The 20,265-nt window shown below is 38.7% G+C and overlaps 1 protein-coding gene across 4 annotated transcripts in view; it reads left to right on the plus strand.

Moving 5' to 3' along the window:
• The window catches only part of LOC122324611 (forkhead box protein N3-like), a 34,363-nt gene that overhangs the window by 5,285 nt on the left and 8,813 nt on the right, over positions 1-20,265 (plus strand). For 2 of the 4 annotated variants that reach the window (XM_043219155.1, XM_043219156.1), the window contains exons 2-4: positions 21-718; positions 10,795-11,345; positions 17,633-17,781. In XM_043219155.1, the coding sequence (XP_043075090.1) occupies positions 10,809-11,345; positions 17,633-17,781 (686 nt within the window). In that variant the 5' untranslated portion in view covers positions 21-718; positions 10,795-10,808. The remainder of the gene's footprint in view (positions 1-20; positions 719-10,794; positions 11,346-17,632; positions 17,782-20,265) is intronic. The other 2 variants (XR_006247209.1, XM_043219154.1) reach the window with 1 other exon arrangement.

Consider the following 20,265-nt stretch of genomic DNA (forward strand, 5'->3'; position numbering starts at 1 on the left):
TTGTTTGTGTTATTTTAAAGGGGAACCTCAGGTGCGCTCTGATTGTTTCCAGCTGGAACTTTGACGCAGGAACAATCATCTGCTTTCTGAGCAAATGCCACGAATAAAATCACACACATGGATCTAAATGACTTTCTCTCCCTCGGTACCGAGTCCGTCTTCACCGGTGCGTCGATTAAATCATTGGCTAGGTGCGCGGCGCAGGATTTCTGCTTCCCAGATCTCGAGCGACAAGAGCTGCGTTTCAGATCTCTCACGTTCACCTCTCCAGTCACATTTCACGAGCTTGTCCCTCTGCTCCCGTGTGTCTCCTCCGCTCTGTCTGGACCATGCGTGGGCCTGTTCTTTGGCAATGCAAAGGGGAAAAATACCTTCCTGTATGATGTCAGAGCTTGAACGCCGGAGCGAGGCCGAACACAGTCGGAGAGAGGCCCTAAACTCGCTCTCTACCAACAACAGCAGGAACGAGGATCATCTTTTTTCACCGTTGCCGCTTAGCTTAAGAGTTCATACCTTAATAGTCCTGTGTGCCGAGGCAGCGTCCGCTCCATTCATAGCGCCGGTCATCTGAGAACGGCTCTGATCGGGTCTGAATGAACAGCTGTGGCGGTGATGACTCGCTGCGGGTCCGGTTACTCCTGTCTGAAGTGTTTGTGCGAGAAGGTCCACGCATGCCGTGCTTAAACATAGCATGGCCTTAGCGGACTGTTAAAAGCAGGTAATGAATAATGAATTGGTCTGCTTTTGTGCTTATTTCTGTAGTGACTTACTGGAAAGTGCTTTTAGAGTGTTGTGACAAATCGTCAGCAGCTAGTCCCCCAAAGAAAGTCCCCCAAACTCCAAGCTTGACCTCGAAAAATGAAGATTGGTAGCCAGCGACAGTAAGAAGGCAGTTCGTTTGTGTGTGGGATGGAGAGTAAGTGTCTGCTCAGGTTCATATTTGTTTCAGAGTGAAAAAAAAAGTTTATATATGTGTGTGTCTGTGTTTAATAAAATATAAAAAAATTATATCAATATATTAATATTATATTCATATAGACATTTATGCACACACACACACACACACACACATATATAAATAATAAAATTTCCATAAAAGTACATTTTTCGTATACAAAAATATTCAAAAATGTGCATATTTTTTCCATTTGTAAAGGAAAGGTGGCAGGCAACAGAAGCTTCTTTGACTTTGTCTCTTCAGATGTCTCTGCATAAGCGCAACTAAACACTTCATTAATGTGCTGAAAACTTTGAGAATGATTGCTCCACTTTTTATGAACGGGAATTCCTGTCTTTTTCAGACAAAACGTGAGTGAATCCCCAGATGCTTTCAGCTAAAGTGACTCACGCTGCACTTAATTCGATTTCTCTGGACAGTACTGTTGGGTCAAGGGTCAGAGTTCACTGACTTTAGCATAAACCAGCTGAAGATTAAAGCAAAGTGCTGAAACAGTTCCGTTTACGGGGCATCTTTTTTTCTATTGATAGCCATTCAAAAGTATATAGCGGATTCAAAATCACATCCTGCGTCGAGTAACTACCGTTGAGTTAAAAGTGAACGCTAATGGATCGTTTCAGCAGGTATTACGGACCTCCTTGGTTCTTGATCCCAGCGCTGAACTTTTTATTCTCGGGCACAATAAAGGGTCAATTATTCTCGAGGAGCTGTCATTGAGGAAAGCTCCTCTTTTGTCCTCTTATCGTGATGATTAAGTGCCCGAGACTATTATGTGAGGGGCCCTCGTGAAGAGCAGGAGCGGAGCCGAGATGCTGACTCCTCTGAATCATGCTCTGAATATGCTCGGAGGAATCAGGTATTCACCAAAGTGTGCGGCTCACGCTCTCAACATCTGAGTCTATTTATCATCATGTCCTTTGCCGGAGCACAAGGGCTTTAATGAATGTTGGGAGTTCGGAAAGAATCGTGGAATTAAGCCAAAATGTCTCTTCGCGCTTTTTGATTCTTTACGATGCGAATCTGTATATTACTGATCAAAGATTCAGGCATTAGCAAGTGCTTTGATCCGCCCCCAAAAAAAAAGAAAACACTTATAAAATGCATTTTGGTTCCTTAGAAATGTAGTTTTTGTATTTATATTGGTTTGGTTTAATACCATGTGAAATGTCATGTGGTCTAACCCTATTTCCTACATAAGTGTAACCTTTCAGTTATTTTTATAAATGAATATTTCTTTTAATTACTGATAATACATTGATAAAAATAGGTGTTGTTTATGGTTGTTACTAAATTAGCATATAAAATAATTAGGGTCATGTGATACTGAAGACTAGAGCATTGATGTGTCACAGGAATAAAATTACATTTTATAATATATTAAAATAGAAAACAATACTTAGTACTCACCCTAATGATTGTTATATTGTTTTGTTGTGTTGTGGTGTTTTTATTACATATTTGTCTTAAGTAAAAGATATTTCCAAATATAATGACTATATGATTACCGACCCACGGTTACGCCTCTGATGTCATTTCCTGTTGGTCGCACCACATGACTTTGGCTTTCAAGTATCATTTAAGCAGTGAACCAGTTTTGTCAAAATATTAAACCGCTTTTTTCATTATGACACCAGGACAGCTTTATCACATATTTCTACATTAAATATATCCATTAATATCCAATAATATCCATTAATTTGAGTTGCAAAAGCATGCTAATTATACAAGAAAAATATTCACATGATGCTAAAGCCTAGACTTGATCCTGAAAATTCAGCTTTTCATCGCAGGAATAAATTACAGCTATTTAAAATGCAATGATGTTTCGCAATATTAAAGAATACACTTTCCCTATAACCACTTTCGTTTTGAATTGTAATATTTATTTGAACGAATTAATAGACAGGCCCACCTGTGACCCGATCACAAGGCTGTGCATCAAAACAGCCGATATTATCTGTATAACGGAGCATCTGCTTGATTTATTATTTATCCTCACCGTACTGTTTACGAAGTCCAGTCCCTGGCCAGTGTAGGAAGTGGACTGAAACTGCCGAAGGATGCGAAGGGGATTGTTTGAACAAACTGACACGGCAAGGACGCCGGGGGGCTGCGGTGGTCTCGCTGAGTTTGATGAACAGCAGAAGTGCGTGGTGTCTGGAGTTGGACGGATCACAAAGGGCACGTTTGATGAATATGTATCTGGCGCTGGACTGTCAGCTCTCACGGTCCCCGTCTCATCTTCTCTTCCACTCCTCCTCCTGTCCTCTGCGCTCGTATCCGCGGATGCGTGGCTGCTCCCCGGAGCCTCTGTCTAATCACGGTACCATCATCCCTCAGTCACGTTACCCTGGCAGGGCCTGTCAAACAGCATACGCTGGAGGACGCCATGACTTTGAAATGCTGCTAATGACTAGAGGATGTTCTTTTTTTCTTCTCTCTGCTGATGGTCAAGGGCCAGGAAAGAGTTTGGTAACAATGCTAGGTTGCTAGTCACTGGTGTAACCTGCGGGAGCCAACTTCGGGGCTGATGGCGAGCGGCCCGTCCTCATGTTTGCCGGAGATAAGTGGCGATGCCCCCCCGGGATGAAGCCTTTGCGGTTGTGTTTTTGAACCACTTGGATTTCAGGAAGTTTCTGTAAACAGTTTTAAACTTGAATGAATGGACACTTTGAATGACCTTTCGTTGACCTTTTTGGGTGGACCTTTAAGGGGATATTTCAAGTTTAATAACTCTATCGACGGCATCTGTGGTCTGCTGATGTTTACCGCTGGAAATCATTTCCACGTGTGTCTCCGTTTCTAAAAATAAGCAGTAATGAACTCGGAATTGAAGTGTGGGGCGGTCGTGCAGTGCTGGAAATAAACATTAAGGATATACAGTTATCGCACTGTTTGCAAAGTGGAGTTTATTATAGGAGATTAGTGCAATGAATGTGCTTGTCTGTGCGCAGTATACGGTCTTTCAGTTCTTGTCATAAGCATGTAAATCTAGTAAATTATTTAAAAGGAATGTAGTGTAAAAAGTGTTTAGTTCAAACACCTAAAAAAGTGCACGTCAAAATGAAAGCTTGCTGTTTTTGCTGAATAATTAATGGAAAAGCTTGTAGCAAAATAAAAGCGTCACAATTTAAATTTTAAAAAAGTTTTTGCGAACTGGGTGACGTGTCAAAATAGTAACTGTGTTGTTGGATTTTTTAAAACTATATATATATATATATATATATATATATATATATATATGAAAATTTGGAAAAATTTGAGGTCAGAGTTTTTAGTTAAATTAATTAGCATGGATGCATTAAACTGATCAATTCATGTTTCAAATGAATTGTTCTTTTTATCTTTCTTAAAATAAAAAAAAAAATTGTGTAAATTGTAATGCATTTTCAGAATATAAATTTTTTTCTGTATATTTAAAAAAAAAGTGAGCGTAAAAGCATGCTTATGCTTAGTGAGTATAAATGTATATTATATATATATATATATATATATATATATATATATATATATATATATATATATGTATAAACATATATATATAATGTACTACTCCGTTTGATACCAAGTAAGATATCTTCTTATTTGGTTAATAAACTACCAGGAATTACTCTCTCCTTTTGCACTGCAGCCCAGTATGTGCTCCACGCATGCATAATGATGAAATTATGTATTGTGGAGATACTGTCATACCGGATATAAAAGCAAAGAGGGGAGTCTTTCTGCTTTCCCTGCTCTTTCCCCGATTACTCCCCTCCCATCAGTTACTGTTCAGGTCAAAAGCAGAGACCGTGTAATCGAGAGAAAAACCGAGTGAGAAAGAAAAGGGACCCTCTGCAAAAGCGTCTCTTAGCATGCTGCCAGTGTATGCCGTGAATGCAGGGGCCCGGGGCCAGCGCTGTTTTAAGCCTGACTTCTGAGAGTAGAGGTCTGCTCTCTGCACCAAACTTCACTCGCAGACCCTCGGGCTGAGAGCGCTCAGGTCACCTTCACTAAGCTCAGATCAGACAAGGGAGCGAGGGAACAGGGGAGCGGGGGAATAAAGCAAATGAGCGCTGTAACTCTTCCAACGGTGAGAGCGGGTGGGTAGTTGCGGATCATACGGAACGAAGCAAGTTCTCGCCCCGAGTCTATTGCTATTGCTAGAGCAGAGTGCGCTCCGGCCCCTTCGGACAGTGAACCTTCACCTTGCTGCCATGGCTTATGGACTTTCCCGATGTGGCTGCCTGAAAGGATGGACCGCGTACTTTGATCTGCGCGTGGCTTGGCTGATTGGTCGGCCGTATGTACATGCCCCGGTGTGCCCTAACACTGTTGTCATGGGAACTGAGGAAATGGAAACTAAACAAGTCTTCTTTTTTTCAGCGCTGGAAAGGAGGGGGAATCTCCCATCTCTCTCAATGCTTGTGTTGACATCGAGACAAAGGTCTATTATTTTCTCTCTACGTACCAGAACTGAGAGCTCATAAGCGAGATTCACCTCAGGGTTACGTGAAGGTGCTTTATTGTTGAAGGGTTTGTTTAGCAGGTTTTGTGGAATTTAAATATTTTTAGTCCATTGAGACGTTTGCTTTGATTTAATTCATGAGAATCCCTGCAGTAACGGTCGTAATTGATCGCATGTTATTTGTGGTTGCCATGTGCAAAGCATTAAACGAAGCGTTTTTATGTCTCATGGTGTTTTCATTTATAGGGAACGCTTTTGTCCCTTTTTGTCTGGTAAATCACTTCTTTGATGTTTTTTTTTTTAATAATTTTCCTTTTGTGTTTTCCTTTCTTTTTACAATAAGCGGCAAATATTTTGGTATGCGCTCGCACTGAGATGGTTCGAGTGCACGCACGTGAACCCTGTGCACATACAGCCGTTTTGTGTCTTAAGTGAACCTAAATAGCTGGGAAAGAAAGTGTGTGTGTCAGTGTATTACGTCTGGTCATTTGGTCTTAAAGTGACAGCAGTCTAATAAACCTGCTGCCGTCTGTGTCATTAATGTTATGCAACAAAAGAAAGAATCTCTCGCTGATTTCCATTAAATCACTTTTGTAATTTTAATAGGAATAAATTTGTTTCATTTGCACAACGAAGATTATATTGGGTTTTGTTTGTTTGTTTATGGCATGCAATATAGGTAGTATTTCTTATTTCTATTGTTAGAGGTTTTTCTGTTTCGTTTGTAGTTTTAAGGTAAAAATGCAAGTTGGTGAAAGCTTGAGCTAACAATTTAATTAGATTTTAATTTAATCCATGGTTATAATATTTGTATGCCTTTAGTATATCCATATTTATCCAAGTAACGAACATCATCATAATAATAATAACAACATGGTACTTTTTGTATGTTTGTCGTAACTAAAGCTGACAAGCTTGCATTGTTTCTTTTGTACTGAGCTGAAATGTCGCTTAGTTTCGACACATAATGGGCAGTCTGGTGAGCTGTTGTTTTCGGTTTTCAGATCTCTTTGGTCATTTGTCACAACTCTCACCTAAAATATCTTGCTGAATTCCCCTTATTTCAGAGCAGTCCTCTAGGGCTTAAGTAAAACTGGTTTCAAACTTTCTGTTTGTGAACGGTAAAATGTAATTGATTCTTGAGCGTAAGGGAAGTTCACTGGCAGCCCCAACGGTACCCTGTTCGAGTAGTTTGTTGTCATAGCAACAGTAAAATTAGCTGGCCCTTTTCTGTCAGATGTAATGTTTCGTGGCAGCGCCACCACAGATACACAAAAAGCAAACCTGCGTATCGGGTGTATATATGTGCGTTTATATGTTCCTAGAAAACCGCCTTGCATTGTAACCCTTGATGTTTGATGAATCAGTTTCGCTATGTTTACGACTGATCACTGCTGGAAAAAAAAACTGGTTGACTGGTCTTAGCTGGAAGTAGATGGTTTAGCTGGACCCCCATTCTGGTCAAGTTGGTCTCCCAAACCGGCCATCACGTTTTAGCTGGTCAACCAGCCAAGACCTGCGTGACCAACTAAAACCCCTCTAAACCAGCCTGAAAACCAATGATAACCAGCCGGGAAGCTTAAGATGGAAGAAGACATTTTAACTGGTCTAGCTGGTTGTAGTTGGTTGCTCAGCTGCCCGCCAACCTGACCTAGCTGGTTTTTAGCTGGTTTGTCCTGGTTGGTAATTTGGTCTCCCAGCCTGGTCAACCTGACCAGCTAAGACCAGCAGGACCAGCTGAACCCCCTCTAAACCAGCCTGCAAACCAGAGATAAGCTGGTTAGACGGTTTGTTGGTCATTTGGTCTCCCAACCTGGCCAAGCTGGTTTCAGCTAGTTTTAGTTGGTTGCTCAGCTGAGACCAACGTGATTGGCTAAAAGCCCTCTAAACCAGCCTGCAAACCAGCTATGACCAGGCTGGAAGACCAGACAACACCAGCTTAAGTTAAAGAAGGAATCGATACCATTCTAGACCAGTATCTTATTTTATTTAGCTCATTTTCAGCAGGTATAGCCTATAATTTTAACTTGTTTTATGTCCTTTATAATATATTACATTCCATTATATTACAGATTGATTATAATGTACATATACTATGTTTTTTGGATAACATGCTGTGGGATTCTATGTAAATACTGTGCTAATAGCAAAGTACACAGATCTAACCGTAACTGTACTACCAAAATACGTTTTGATTGCTCATTAATGGACCCGTTCATAGACTTGACTAAAATAGTGGACTGTAACAGTTTTCTGTTGTATTTCAGTTTAAAACGGTGTTGTTTATTGCTATCTAGTTGATTCCAGCTGGAAAACCCACAAGTTTGTTTTCCACGCTCGTGATGTGGATGTGATGCCGTCCACATTTGTATAATCTGCCTTCTAAACGCAGCCATGCCTCGACTGACCCCAGGGAATCTCTGCTCCAGATTGGGAGGCTGGATAATATTCTGGCTCCGTTGCCGTGGATACAGATGCTGTATTCGCCACGCAGCGCTAGCTGTCAGCTGTCAATCAGTGCGAGTGAAGAGAGCTGCTGCTTTGACATGTGAGCGCGAGTGTCAAAAGCAGCCCTGAGGCGTGACTGTGCATTTTCCAAGGAGCGCTCAGCTGCATATGCTGTTATTGACTGATTGAATCACCTTATCAGGGGGGTGCTGCCCCTGGCACGTCGTCGACATGCACGCGTGGCATATGTATAATTGTGTGTGGGTACATGTTGGCATGGGTGTCAGAGAGAGAGTTAAAAGTGATGGGTAACGCTGTAGGGAGAGATTAACTGGATTTCCTACTGTGACTTGGGCAGTGTGTGATAAGTGAGATTTTATGCATCTTCAGATAGCACCAGGATTACTTCCACTAAAATCCAACCTCCTGCTAACCCTACCGCCTTGAAACTTCAGACACACACACACACACACACACACACACACACACACACACACAGCTGCTGCAAGAGAACGGATCAGATTTTCCATTGTAAAAAAGGTTGCATCATTGTTATAACATCATTTTTGTAAGGAAGCCTGAAAAGAAAGGTGGTTGTGGCTTTCCATCTCACAACTTCTTATAATTATAGGAAATGAAGTCAGATATTTCATTTCTCCCAGTTGTGACTTTATCTCATGGATGTGACTTTATTTCTTATAAATGTGAGAAATCAACTCACATTTGGGACTTTGTTTCTCCTAATTGCAACTTTATATTTAAGTTCAATTGTGTTTCACACAATGACTTTATAACTCATAATGTGACTTTAAATTGTACAATTGTGGGTTTATTTCTTTTATCTCACCATTGTTTTTTTTGTTTTTACCATTAACTTTGTTTCCATTTAACTCATCAGTATGACTTTTTACGCCATCTTTAGATCATCCAGGATTCTAAACTTGTTTTTCTACTTCAAGGAAAAAAAAAAACAAACAAAAAAAAACATATTTTTTATTATTTTTATTTATTTTTGTATTATTTTATATTATATATATATTTTGTTTAAACTGTCACTATATAATATTCTTAAAGGAATAGTTCACTCAGAAATAAAAATTTATTATCTCTTATTTTTTGGGTCAGCATTGACTTCGATAGTATAAAAAAATACTATGTAAGCCCCAAAACAACCTGGTCCCAAACTTTCCTTAAAATGTCTTTATAATGTGTTCAGCAGAACAAAGAAATTCATACAGGTTTTAATACAGAATGTAAATTTCTGGGTGAACTATTCCTATCAATGTTATTTATATCCCTTTATAATGTATTATTATTTAGTCAGCCTCGTTTCATTCTAATCATTCCTTTTCTTCTGTGGAATGAACATCCGTTTTCCAAAGAAGGAAAGTGAATTCTCATTTTCACTGCCAAGGTACGAAAAGTACAAAAAGTGCTTAAAGTATCCAGAGAAAAAAATGTAGCCTATTTGACTCGAATGCCATATTTAATTTCTTCTAAAGCCTTTGGACGGAGACAGAATTTACAATCTTCTCTGGAGACCAAATAATCTAATGTTTGTGCTCAGTTGAAAACAAATGGTCATAAATGCTGCTGATTTGCCTGGTGAGTTTAGCTGAAGTAGTTACTCTGTTGACACTGATATGCTATTACTTACTACTTACTAACTAATATACTGTGGCTGACTGACTAGCCTAAGCTTGAATTAACTGCATTTATTGAGTGTCACAACTTTGTCTTCTTTTTGCTGTTTGCTGATCTCACCTCTGAAATATGGAAGTGGATTCCCGTTCTCATGCTGATTTCTCAGTCTCATTTCTCTTTGGGAGTTCAGAGTACACATTTGTTTCATGGGAACAAATACAAATCTACAAATAGAGATTAACTTAACATGCAGAGATTTTAGCCTCATGTATTTGTTGATCTTGTAAACTACACAAACCAGACTAATTTTATATAATTGTATGTTTACTGCAGTACTGGAGGTTTATTAAAAAAAAGTGTATGTATATATATATATATATATATATATATATATATATATATATGTATGTGTGTATGTATATAAAATTGTAAATAATAATTATTGTCTGTCAGTAATGAAATTCTCAAAATGCTTCACAAACATGTAATGAGAAAATAATGTAGTAGTAGTAATTACATTAATTTTAATTTAATTTTAATTAAGTGAATACATTTTAGAGTGACAAATTCTAATTATCATGTCATGTTTTGTTTAGTATTTTACTTAATAGTAATAATTATAATTAGTGGTAGTAGTATTGGTATTGGTATTGTTGTTAGTATTATTATTAGTAGTAGTAGTAGTAGTAGTAGTAGTAGTAGTTTTTTTTGAGTGAAATATTAAATTTCATATTCAGAAATTTCATATTTTGTTTCATATTTTAGTTGATGATGATGAAAATAATATTATTAGTAGTAATTATTATGTAATTTTTTGTTTCATAATTTATTTAATAATAATTATAATTTATTATTCCTTAAATGCTTAATTTTAAATACTTAAATATTTTAGTTTACTATTAAATATTACTTTTTATTACATATTAAATATTACAATTGTAAAGTGTTTTTGTAACCATTTTTAACACGTTATTATTGGTTTATATTTAAAAGTTTTAAATTCTAATTAAAATAATTCACATTTCTTTTGTAATAAATATTGTTTATTAATTTGTATGATTGTATAATTTCTTAAGTTGTTCTGAATTGTGCAGCCCTGCAAACCAGCACAAACATAAACACAGACTTTTAAATGCCCTTTTATTACAAAAATTGCGCTTGTGCGCGAACCGCTTCCTCCCGGATGCAATCAGATATACAAGAGCTCCAATTAAGCCTTTTCAATTCGAAGTCCGATAAAGCCCGCCCCCATAAAACCCAGCCGTCGCTTGACAGAGTGTTTCTCGTGTCTCTGCAGGAGCCGAGGGCTGCATGGGTCCAGTGGTCATGCCCCCGGGGAAGAAGGCCGAGGGGCCCAGCAGCGGGAGCGTGGCGCGGGGCCTGAGTCAGCTCTACCAGGACACAGAGGCAGCTGACCTCTCTCTGGCCCTGTCCGCCTCCCTCAGCCGGGCCGAGGACGAGGAGCTGACCAGCCTCAGCTGGCTGCACGAGAGCACGGATCTCCTGACCAGCCTGGGCCACTCGGGCCTGCGCAGCGTCAGCCCCCTGCAGGACGCTAACGGCGGCCGAGAGCCCTCCTCCTCGCCGTCGTCCTCCCCCGAGCCCAGCGAGCCGCCCTACCACCTGTCCTCGGGTCCCAGCCGCAAACCGCCCTACTCCTTCAGCTGCCTCATCTTCATGGCAATAGAGGACGCTCCCTCCAAGAGACTTCCCGTCAAAGACATCTACGGCTGGATACTGGAGCACTTCCCCTACTTCGCCAGCGCCCCCACTGGCTGGAAGAATTCAGTGCGCCACAATCTGTCGCTGAACAAATGCTTCAAGAAGGTGGATAAGGATCGCAGTCAGGTGAGGGCTGGTGTTTCACGGAGGTTAAATCGAGGTGTAACCGAGCCGCTTGTTTCATCTTCCTGAGTGATCGTCCATCCATAGTCCACCCTGATGGCTTTTAAATACTTTACCCAGAGGCTTGAATGCTTTTCCTTTCCATTGACGGTCGGAGTTATTAAAACGTAGCTTTTACCTTCATTATTGGGCCAATTTTAATACACATTTTCCAGCTTCTTTGAAATGTACTATTTGTATTCGAGCAGGTTTCATGTGAATTTGACCCATTTTTATACCATTTAAGTTATTTAAAAAAAGGTCACGTTGTGCTATGCTGATAACATTTCCATTGAACTCCATAATCTAAAAAATTATTAGTTTTTAAATTTAGGGTTTTTTTTATATAAATGTAAACGTATTGGTTCATTTATGAATAAAAACAAATGGATTCATTATTAATTCATAAATGTCACAAGCGCATGAGATTTTTACAAATTGGGCAGATTATATTATATTTTTGACAGCTGTGAGGATCAGCAGTGGTCCTTTTTTTTGGCGTGTTGGTTGAGCCACATGAATTTTGTAGGTCGCATCACATGATGTTTTTCAAATATTAATAGTAGGGAAGCAGTTCAAATATTTTCTTTCTGTCTCTAAGAGATAATAATAAGAGACGCCAAAGTACTTCCCCCGCAAGAAAACAAAGCTAAATAATGAACAAAATGAATTCTTATACAGACATAAAAATGTCTCTCTGTGCATGAATTGCGTTTTGCTATATTTTAAAGTAAATTAACAAATAGGACAGAACAAACGAGCAGCTTGTCATTGACCAATCAAAGCAGAATTAACCTTAGACCAAAGTCCAAACTGAATTAATGACAGATTAGTTCTAAGTCAACAAAGGCTTATTATTATGGTTTGTTTCTAAGAGATTTTATGAATGTGGGCTGTAGATATGTAAACAAGTCCGTGATTATAATCAAAATACAGTAGAACTGATATCAATGCGTGACTATAATCAAAAAGTGCAGTCATGTTTGTATTATATATGTGTGTGTGCCTGTAAGAGTGTGTTTTGTGTATATATATATATATATATATATATATATATATATATATATATATATATATATATATATATATATATATATAATGTATATGTATATATGTATGTGTCTGTGTGTGTGCTTCTAAGTGTTTGTATTATTGTGTGTGTGTGTGTGTGTGTGTGTGTGTGTGCGTGTGTGCGCGTGTGCGTGCCTCTAAGAGTGTGTTTGTACCTGTCTAAGCCGCCAATCCTGTCATTCGGTTCTTAACTACGACCAAAAGAGTTTTCCGTGTATATGTATTCCCATAGCAACCTAGCTGTAGTTGACATGAAAAGCATGCTGTTTCTGTAGCAACAGCAAAACTGATTGGCTGCGTTGCTATGTGTGTGAGCAGATCTGTGTATGTGTGTGCATGTGGGAGCATTTCAGGGAAGTGGCATGAAGCACAGTGATCTGTTTTGATGGGTAAAGTTCAGGTTACTTGAGCAGTTGTATCACATTGCACTAGGTACAAAATAATGTAAATCTCTAGCAGAACAGCAAACCACTCTACTGAATTTTAGACTGGGAAATATAATATATATATATATATATATATATATATATATATATATATATATATATATATTATATATATAATTAATATATGGTCATTTAATTAACTGAATTAAATATGCGATTAATTATTTAATTTTGTTGTATTTTTTTTTTACTTAGAAGCTATGTTGGTCTCTCTCTGTACTCAAATCATTACTAGCCTATTTTGATTGGTTTAAAAATGATATTAAATCTTGCACACAGTTGAGTTGCTTGAAGGAGAATGGCAAGCTAGTGGTTAAACAGCAGTTTAAGTATAATGATTCACAGTGAGTTACTCAATAGCAGATGTTTAGACACTGAATGCTGTGGTAGATCAGTCCCAGCTTTCTTACGAGCCTCAGTCGTCAAAGATCCAGCCAAACCCCACAGGTTAAAGATAACAAATGCGCCCGCACTTCGTTTTGTGCTTGGGCACTTAGCATATGCAATTTTCAGTGCACTGCGTACGTGTCTGAGTTTAAAAGGAATGGTATTTTACACTTTAACACTGTTTTTTCCACTGAAGTCCATTTACAGTGTCAGCCAAGGTTGCTCAAGCCAAAATCAAATTTCACATTACTGTTTTTACCCTCTGTCTTGACGCTTTTAATTAAGCAGCCTGTTTTTTGTTTCTGTGCCTTTTAAGTATTCTGTATGTAAATGTTATAATTACTAACCCAAGGGTGTCCGTAAATTTTGTAAATGTTCCCAATCGTCTCAGTTTAGCTGGCATACAACCCTCCAAAGCGTGCTGATGGAAACTCATTCATCCAGGTTTTTTGGAGCCAATCACGTGAGCTGTAAACGCCATGTGGCCAAACACCCCGAAAGCTGCAAAATGAAGTCGTGAGGGCGCCGATGGCACAAATAAAACACACACAGTCCCAAACCCTTGCAACTTGCAACTGTCCATTACATACTTTTAAAAAGCTTGTCAAAAAACATCTACTATCATATAATGAGTCATTCGCTGTTTTGCGTTTTGTGTACATACATGACAACCTTTGAATCACTGCTGATGGAGTTTTGACTAGGGCTGTGTGATTGTTAATAAACATTTTAATCGCAATAACAATTACAGATGCCACAATTACATAATCATTCAAAGTGGTAATCTTTCAAAATTTCATGTTATTTTGTGTTCTTCTCGTGTTATCTTAAGGGTTTTTGCGTTGTTTTAATTGTAGTTTTAGTATAGGATTATAATACTATGCATATTTTTTTTATTTAAAGAAGAAACCAATCTGATGTATAGTTCACATTTTAGGCTTAAAAGCAATATATTTTCCAGTAGTTTTTAGCTTATTTCCATCTAAAAATATGTTATGCGGTTACCTCAAGCAATGGCTTAAACATCATTCATTGATAATTGGGCTGATAAATAATGATCAACAATTATTTAAAAAATGTAATAAATAATCGAACAATTTCAAGGGAATAATCAACAATTATTATTTTTCTCATAATTGTGCTAAATTTAACGATAAATGACTAAAAATGCTACAGTAGAAACTTTAAATTGGTTAGCAGTAAGTTTTATTTTTATATAGGTATATTTTATGTGTATAAAAGTACACAAAAAGTACACATATATATATATATATATATATATATATATATATATATATATATATATATATATATATATATGTTTTTCATACTAGGGTTGTTTGTTCCATCTAATGTTATTAAATTAATGTTTAATTGCATTATTTCAGTTTCATTCATTTCATTTTCATTCATTTCATTTTAGCTATGCACCTTCTATATATCTTACTAGTTAAAAGCTGCTTTTGGTTAGCTTTGGTTCATCATGTGACTTTCTTTTCAACACCTGCTTTTGTTAGTTGTCAGTTTATTAAAATGGCGCAAAACAGATTTCAGTACTTCAATAGGATTGGTATATTAACATTATATCAGTTAAATGTAAATACGGTTAACTTGAATGTTGCTACCATATTTTCTACGGCGTGATTGCTGCAGCTAACTTCAAACCAGGTGTACTCCACACTAAGGTTGACCTAAATACTGAATAAGCATTAAAATAATATATAGGGTGTCGTGTCTAAATGAGGTTGTGTCAATAGAACCGTGAATATTTCTGAAGAAGCCATTATTGCAGCTTAGTTTCCAAAAATGGAAAATCCAGTTTTCCATGATTTGACCCTTTTAACATTCATGTGTGTACTTTTATAAGCCGTGAGTAGAAACCCTCTCTTTTAAACATAGGCAATCATGTATTCTGGCTCTCTGAGCGTAGAGTCTGTGGCAGAGATCTGCTTTCCTCATTTACCACGGTTGGGAAAGATTAGCACATGGGTCTGGGCTGGTTTTAAAGCGCCATCATTGTCTCCATGTAGACTGAGATGCTCGTGCCAAAGCCTCCAACCAGACAACCAGCCGTCCCTCTCTTCTACTTGTTGCCTTGGAGACCAGTAAAAACCACAGGTGCATGTCCGCTCCTCCACTGTCTCCTGTAGAGAGAGGTCTTGCGGCTCTGGCAGGCAGGTGAGCCGCAGCCGTCCCCCGGATGGCGCGCCGGAGCTGGTGAATGATGTACGTCAGTCTGTGATGTTGTTTTGCAGGCGTGTTGATGGCTAATTGAGGGCAGATGGAAGACTGGTGGGGGAAGTTATGAATGAAGTCATGGGGAGTGTATTTGAATTACCCTGCACCCCGGGTGGAAACGGCACGCTGGGCCAATGGTTCCTCCAGCAGTGTGAAAAACACAAACACACACACACACACACACACACAGATACATGAAATAAAGTTGCTTCCCCCAACCGTTTGGCAATTGCCAGCTTGTCGGCCCGTCTAATCAAACCTTCCCCTTAATTGCCTTGTGTAGTGTGTCGGTAAACACTGCTGATCATTGCTATAGCGGCTGTTCTGTAACTACGATAATATCAGAGTGCTTTCATCATCCCGTCTCACTTATTTTTGTGCTTAATACGAGAGCCGAGATCAAAGCGGCACGGGTTGAATTTCATGCCTTGTGTGAGTTGTGTTTTTTGGTAAAGTGAAATGTGGCTCTGGAAGCCCCTGATGGAGGGCAGACAGCTTAATTAGGTGGAGAACGGCTTCTTTGATCTAAAAATATATGCCAGTGTTGCCTTTTGAGGCAGTTTTAAAGGTGCCTCTGTATTCTCTAGACAACAAGGGTCTCGAGTGCTGGGTCTAATCCTCCTCCCCGCTTTTCCTCAATACTTCGCAAAAATGTACTCTCTGATAATGTACCGTTTATTTCAATGGGAACTTTGAAGGTTCTTGAGAGCATCAGGCTGAAGTGAATTCTGTTTCAAATGCGTTTAGATTAGTCTCTTTTAACTCTTGAGACCTGCAGACTTTAAACTGGAAGTGGTGCTAACCCTCCTTGCAAGTAATTCTGAACACCTCAGTTTGATTTTTTTGGGTTAGAGTTAGGGTTAGAGCTAAATTCAGCAGGACACTGCCCCCACCGGACAGCATTTGAAAAGCCCTGGGCCCGTAATCTTAAAAGATTCGAAAAATCCTCTCAAAGAAGTCTTAGCTAAAAAGTGATTCAAGACCAATACGGGAGCAACTCTAAGCGAGGAAAAGACAAAAACTTTTATCTTTAGTGAGGAGGTGGGGCTGACCCCCGTTGCTAGCTATAATACAGTTTTTTTTTTTCTGTGATTGTTTGGTTGTCCGAGAAGAGAACGCTTTTAAGAGTAGGGTCTATTATAAGTCTTTGCTTTGAAATGTGAAATTTGAAATCTTTTCTTTCTCTCTCTCTCTCTCTCTCTCTTTTCTCTCTCTCACTCACTCACTCACTCAATCTCACACACACACAGAGACATACTTAACATATTTTTAATAGGAAATAACAGTAACGTTTCTGAAAGTGCTGTAATTGTTTGGGTGGTCACTTTTCTCATAGAAGGTCGTGACAGACACAAATCATCGCTGCTGCATTGCTGCCTGTTTAACTTATTTCATTGCTTCCATTTCTGTTCTGTGTCGGAGAAATAAGCGTGTCTTTAAATCACTGTCGTGTATGGTGTGCAACACATTTCTTCTCTTTCTTCATGTTTGTCCATTTTTCTCCACCACTTTAAGCGTCTTAAAAGTTCTTGTCTGTGCTCCTTATTTCGGACCCAAAGACCTCTTTTAAGGGTTAAGATGCTTTAAGATGACTTTTCTAGGATCTTTTCTTTTAAAAGAGGAAATGCCCACATTTCTAAGATTTTACAGTTGTTATTCTTTCTTAGGCTATTTGTTCCTATTTAATTTGTCTGCATTAATAGAAGTAGTTTCCAATCCTGGAGACCCCACAGCGCTGCACGTTTCCCATCAGCTCATTAGGAAAGAGCTATGTGAACTAAAATGATACATGCAAAATGTGCATTGCTATGGGTCCCAAGAATCGAAAAAGCAGACCGATCCGGATCCTGATGGGTCACATTTCTAAGACTTCAGATCTAACCGTGCTTCAGCAGACCTGGCAGTTGTTTTCAGGTAACCCTGAACATCTTGATTAGCTGGTTCAGGTGTGTTTGATTAGGGTTGGAGTTAAACTTTGTAGGATGGTAGCTAATATCATAAAATAATAATAGTTTAATTTTAAAGCACAGCCTCCAAAGCACCTGGAATTCATTATTATCACCTGCCATGGTTGTATCACATCAGTACTTTGTCTTTTTTGTATTTCAGAGCATAGGAAAGGGTTCTCTCTGGTCTATTGATCCTGACTACAGACACAATCTGATCCAGGCGCTGAAGAAGACTCCATATCATCCGTATTCCCCTCGGCTTCCAAAACCTTCTACCTCCCCGTCTGCCTCTCCTCAGCAATACCACAGGTAACGCCTCAATTTGTCACTAAGGGTTTTTTTTGCCGTCCATTTCTTGTTCCTCTCTTTTCTTTTCCTCTGCACCTTCCAGCTATTTGATTTTTTCCCTCTTAGTTGGTTTGTTTTCTTCTGTTATTTTCATTCACACTTTCCATATTGAAGGCCTTAAAAATCCTAGTCCAGACTTTTCCGTTTCTAAATAAAGAGCATGAGCACAAAAACCAGCGCGTCTTAGTGTGGAATAACAAAATGTGACCGAGAGGATGTTAAACTCTACCATGACATGAATCGTTTTGACCGTAAAAGAGCTTTGGATTAAATAAATCTTCTCTTTATCTTTAAGAAAGAGAAAGATAGGAAGACCAAAGGCAAAAAGATCGCATACAAGCTTTTTTTTTTTCCTGACCTCTCTTATGACCTTCCTGTGAAGAACACATTGATTCGGTGTGTGCGGGTTTGGGGTCAGTTCCTCACTCATTCTTGAACACTTGTCAGCAACCGGACATGGTCCTCTGGGGAATCTGTGGGATGTAAAGAAACGAAACATGCTCGCCCTTCCTGAATCGTTTCTTCTCCTCTGCTGTTGCTGTGACGACCAGAGTACCTCCATGGCAACACATGCATAAGACAGGTGGAACAGTAGCACAAAGCTATTTGTCTGGCAAAAGAAGAAAAAAAAAAAACAGGGATAGGACAGACAGTTAGTGCTAAGAAATACATTATAGGCTTAGCAACACTAAACTCCATAGCAACAGAAGATGTCGTGTCTGTTTTCTTGCTTTTTACTTGTTTTTTTTTTTCCCCCACTTCCACTTGTGGGATGAAGGAGCTGCTCTCAGTAGTTTGTGGTCCCTTGTTCTCTTTGGGGAAATGAAAGCCGGTTACTGTGTAAACAGTTGTACAGTCAATTATACAGTGTTGTTCTGTTTACAAACACACAACTTTTCGCTTTTGTTCTGTAAGTGGCTTTTTTTCATCAGCTGAAGAGTCTTGGAGGCAGACAAGTTAGCAGGGTTGAGCCTAGTTAGTACGTGGATGGTGGACTTCCTGGGAGAACTAGGTTGCTGCTGGAAGAGGTGCTGTGTTGAGGCCAGCAGGGGGTGATTACCTTGTGGTCAGTGTGGAGCTATATAAATGCATCCATGTATCTTTTACTTGCCCGATTTGGCAGATTTCTTTAAAGATGCCGTAGAATGCATTGATTTTAAATTGTCTTTTAAATTGTTCTCTGATGTCTGCTTAAAGTTTATGTGGCGTAATTAAGGGCAAAAAAAATGTACATGTGCATTATAGCCCTAGGTTTAGTCCGTTTTTACCGTATTTGAAGGGTCCCGAATAATAATGTTGAGCTCTGTTCTGATTGGCTGTTTAACAGTGCAGCTAATTTCAATAGCTCACATAACAGGAAAGAAACACAGGAGGGATCCACTTCACGTCACGCTCTGTGTTACGTTTTCGATTCACCTATTTTTCAGTGGTCTTTTTTTTTATTTACACAAGAAGGATGAAACATTGGTGTTTGAGGTTCACAGTACGTCATTTCCATGTACAGAACTGTTTTTTACAATTTTAGATTCTATTGCACCTTTAATATTTCTCACAGACCTTTAGGCTATGAGTCAAATAGACCCAGTGAGTTTCATTCTGATTGACCTAGATCGTCTAATAGGTGCTCAAACTTCTTGGCCTTTGGCTGCCGTGTTTTCATATATGCAAATGTCCTTAAAGACACTTGTGAAATTTTGGTCCAAAACTGTGCGTACCAATTTTCGTGATGATAGGACAAATGGTTGCGTATTTGTAACTATTTTTGATTTTTCCTCCACAATTTTTCCCCGTGTGATGTGATTCAGCTACGTTATGAGTCGTTTTTTTTTTTTTTTTTTTTTTTTTGTTCACCCTCTGGGGAACCTTTCTGCTGTGGTTTGGTTCTGATTTGGCAAAAGTGCTAGGACAAATTGGAAAAATTAAGGTTTTTGAAAAACCCAAAATACCCGAGAAGTTCACATCTTCACGTTTCTGCGGCTTACGGTTTGGTTTGCCCATACGGTTGTACGTGAAGATCGCTGATCCTTCGCTATTAAAACTGTTACAAAGGGTTTCAAAACGATGCACTTTAACCCATTCATTTGCATTTGGATTGTGTAAGATAAGATCAATAACATGCATTTACAAAAGATTTCATGACGACTTCAAGTGTGTGTTGTAATGAGTGGCTGTTTTATATACACTGGCCTTCTACAGCATTTATTATGCAATTACAGCTGCTTATACGGAGTTAAAAAATTACACATTTTGAAACAGTGGGGTGCGTTTTACAACGTTAGAATAATGAGATAAGATAAATGTGATGCCAGTCTGCTCATCTGTAAACCTCAACAGCCCCAACTGTTCATATCGCTTAAAAAAACGTGATGCTCGCTGTCGGTTTGAGGATCTGATTTCAGGACTAAAAGAGTGAGTCAATCTGAGTTAAAGGATTATATCGATTGT

This window comes from Puntigrus tetrazona, chromosome 20 (assembly GCF_018831695.1).
Source record: "Puntigrus tetrazona isolate hp1 chromosome 20, ASM1883169v1, whole genome shotgun sequence".
NCBI lineage: Eukaryota > Metazoa > Chordata > Actinopteri > Cypriniformes > Cyprinidae > Puntigrus > Puntigrus tetrazona.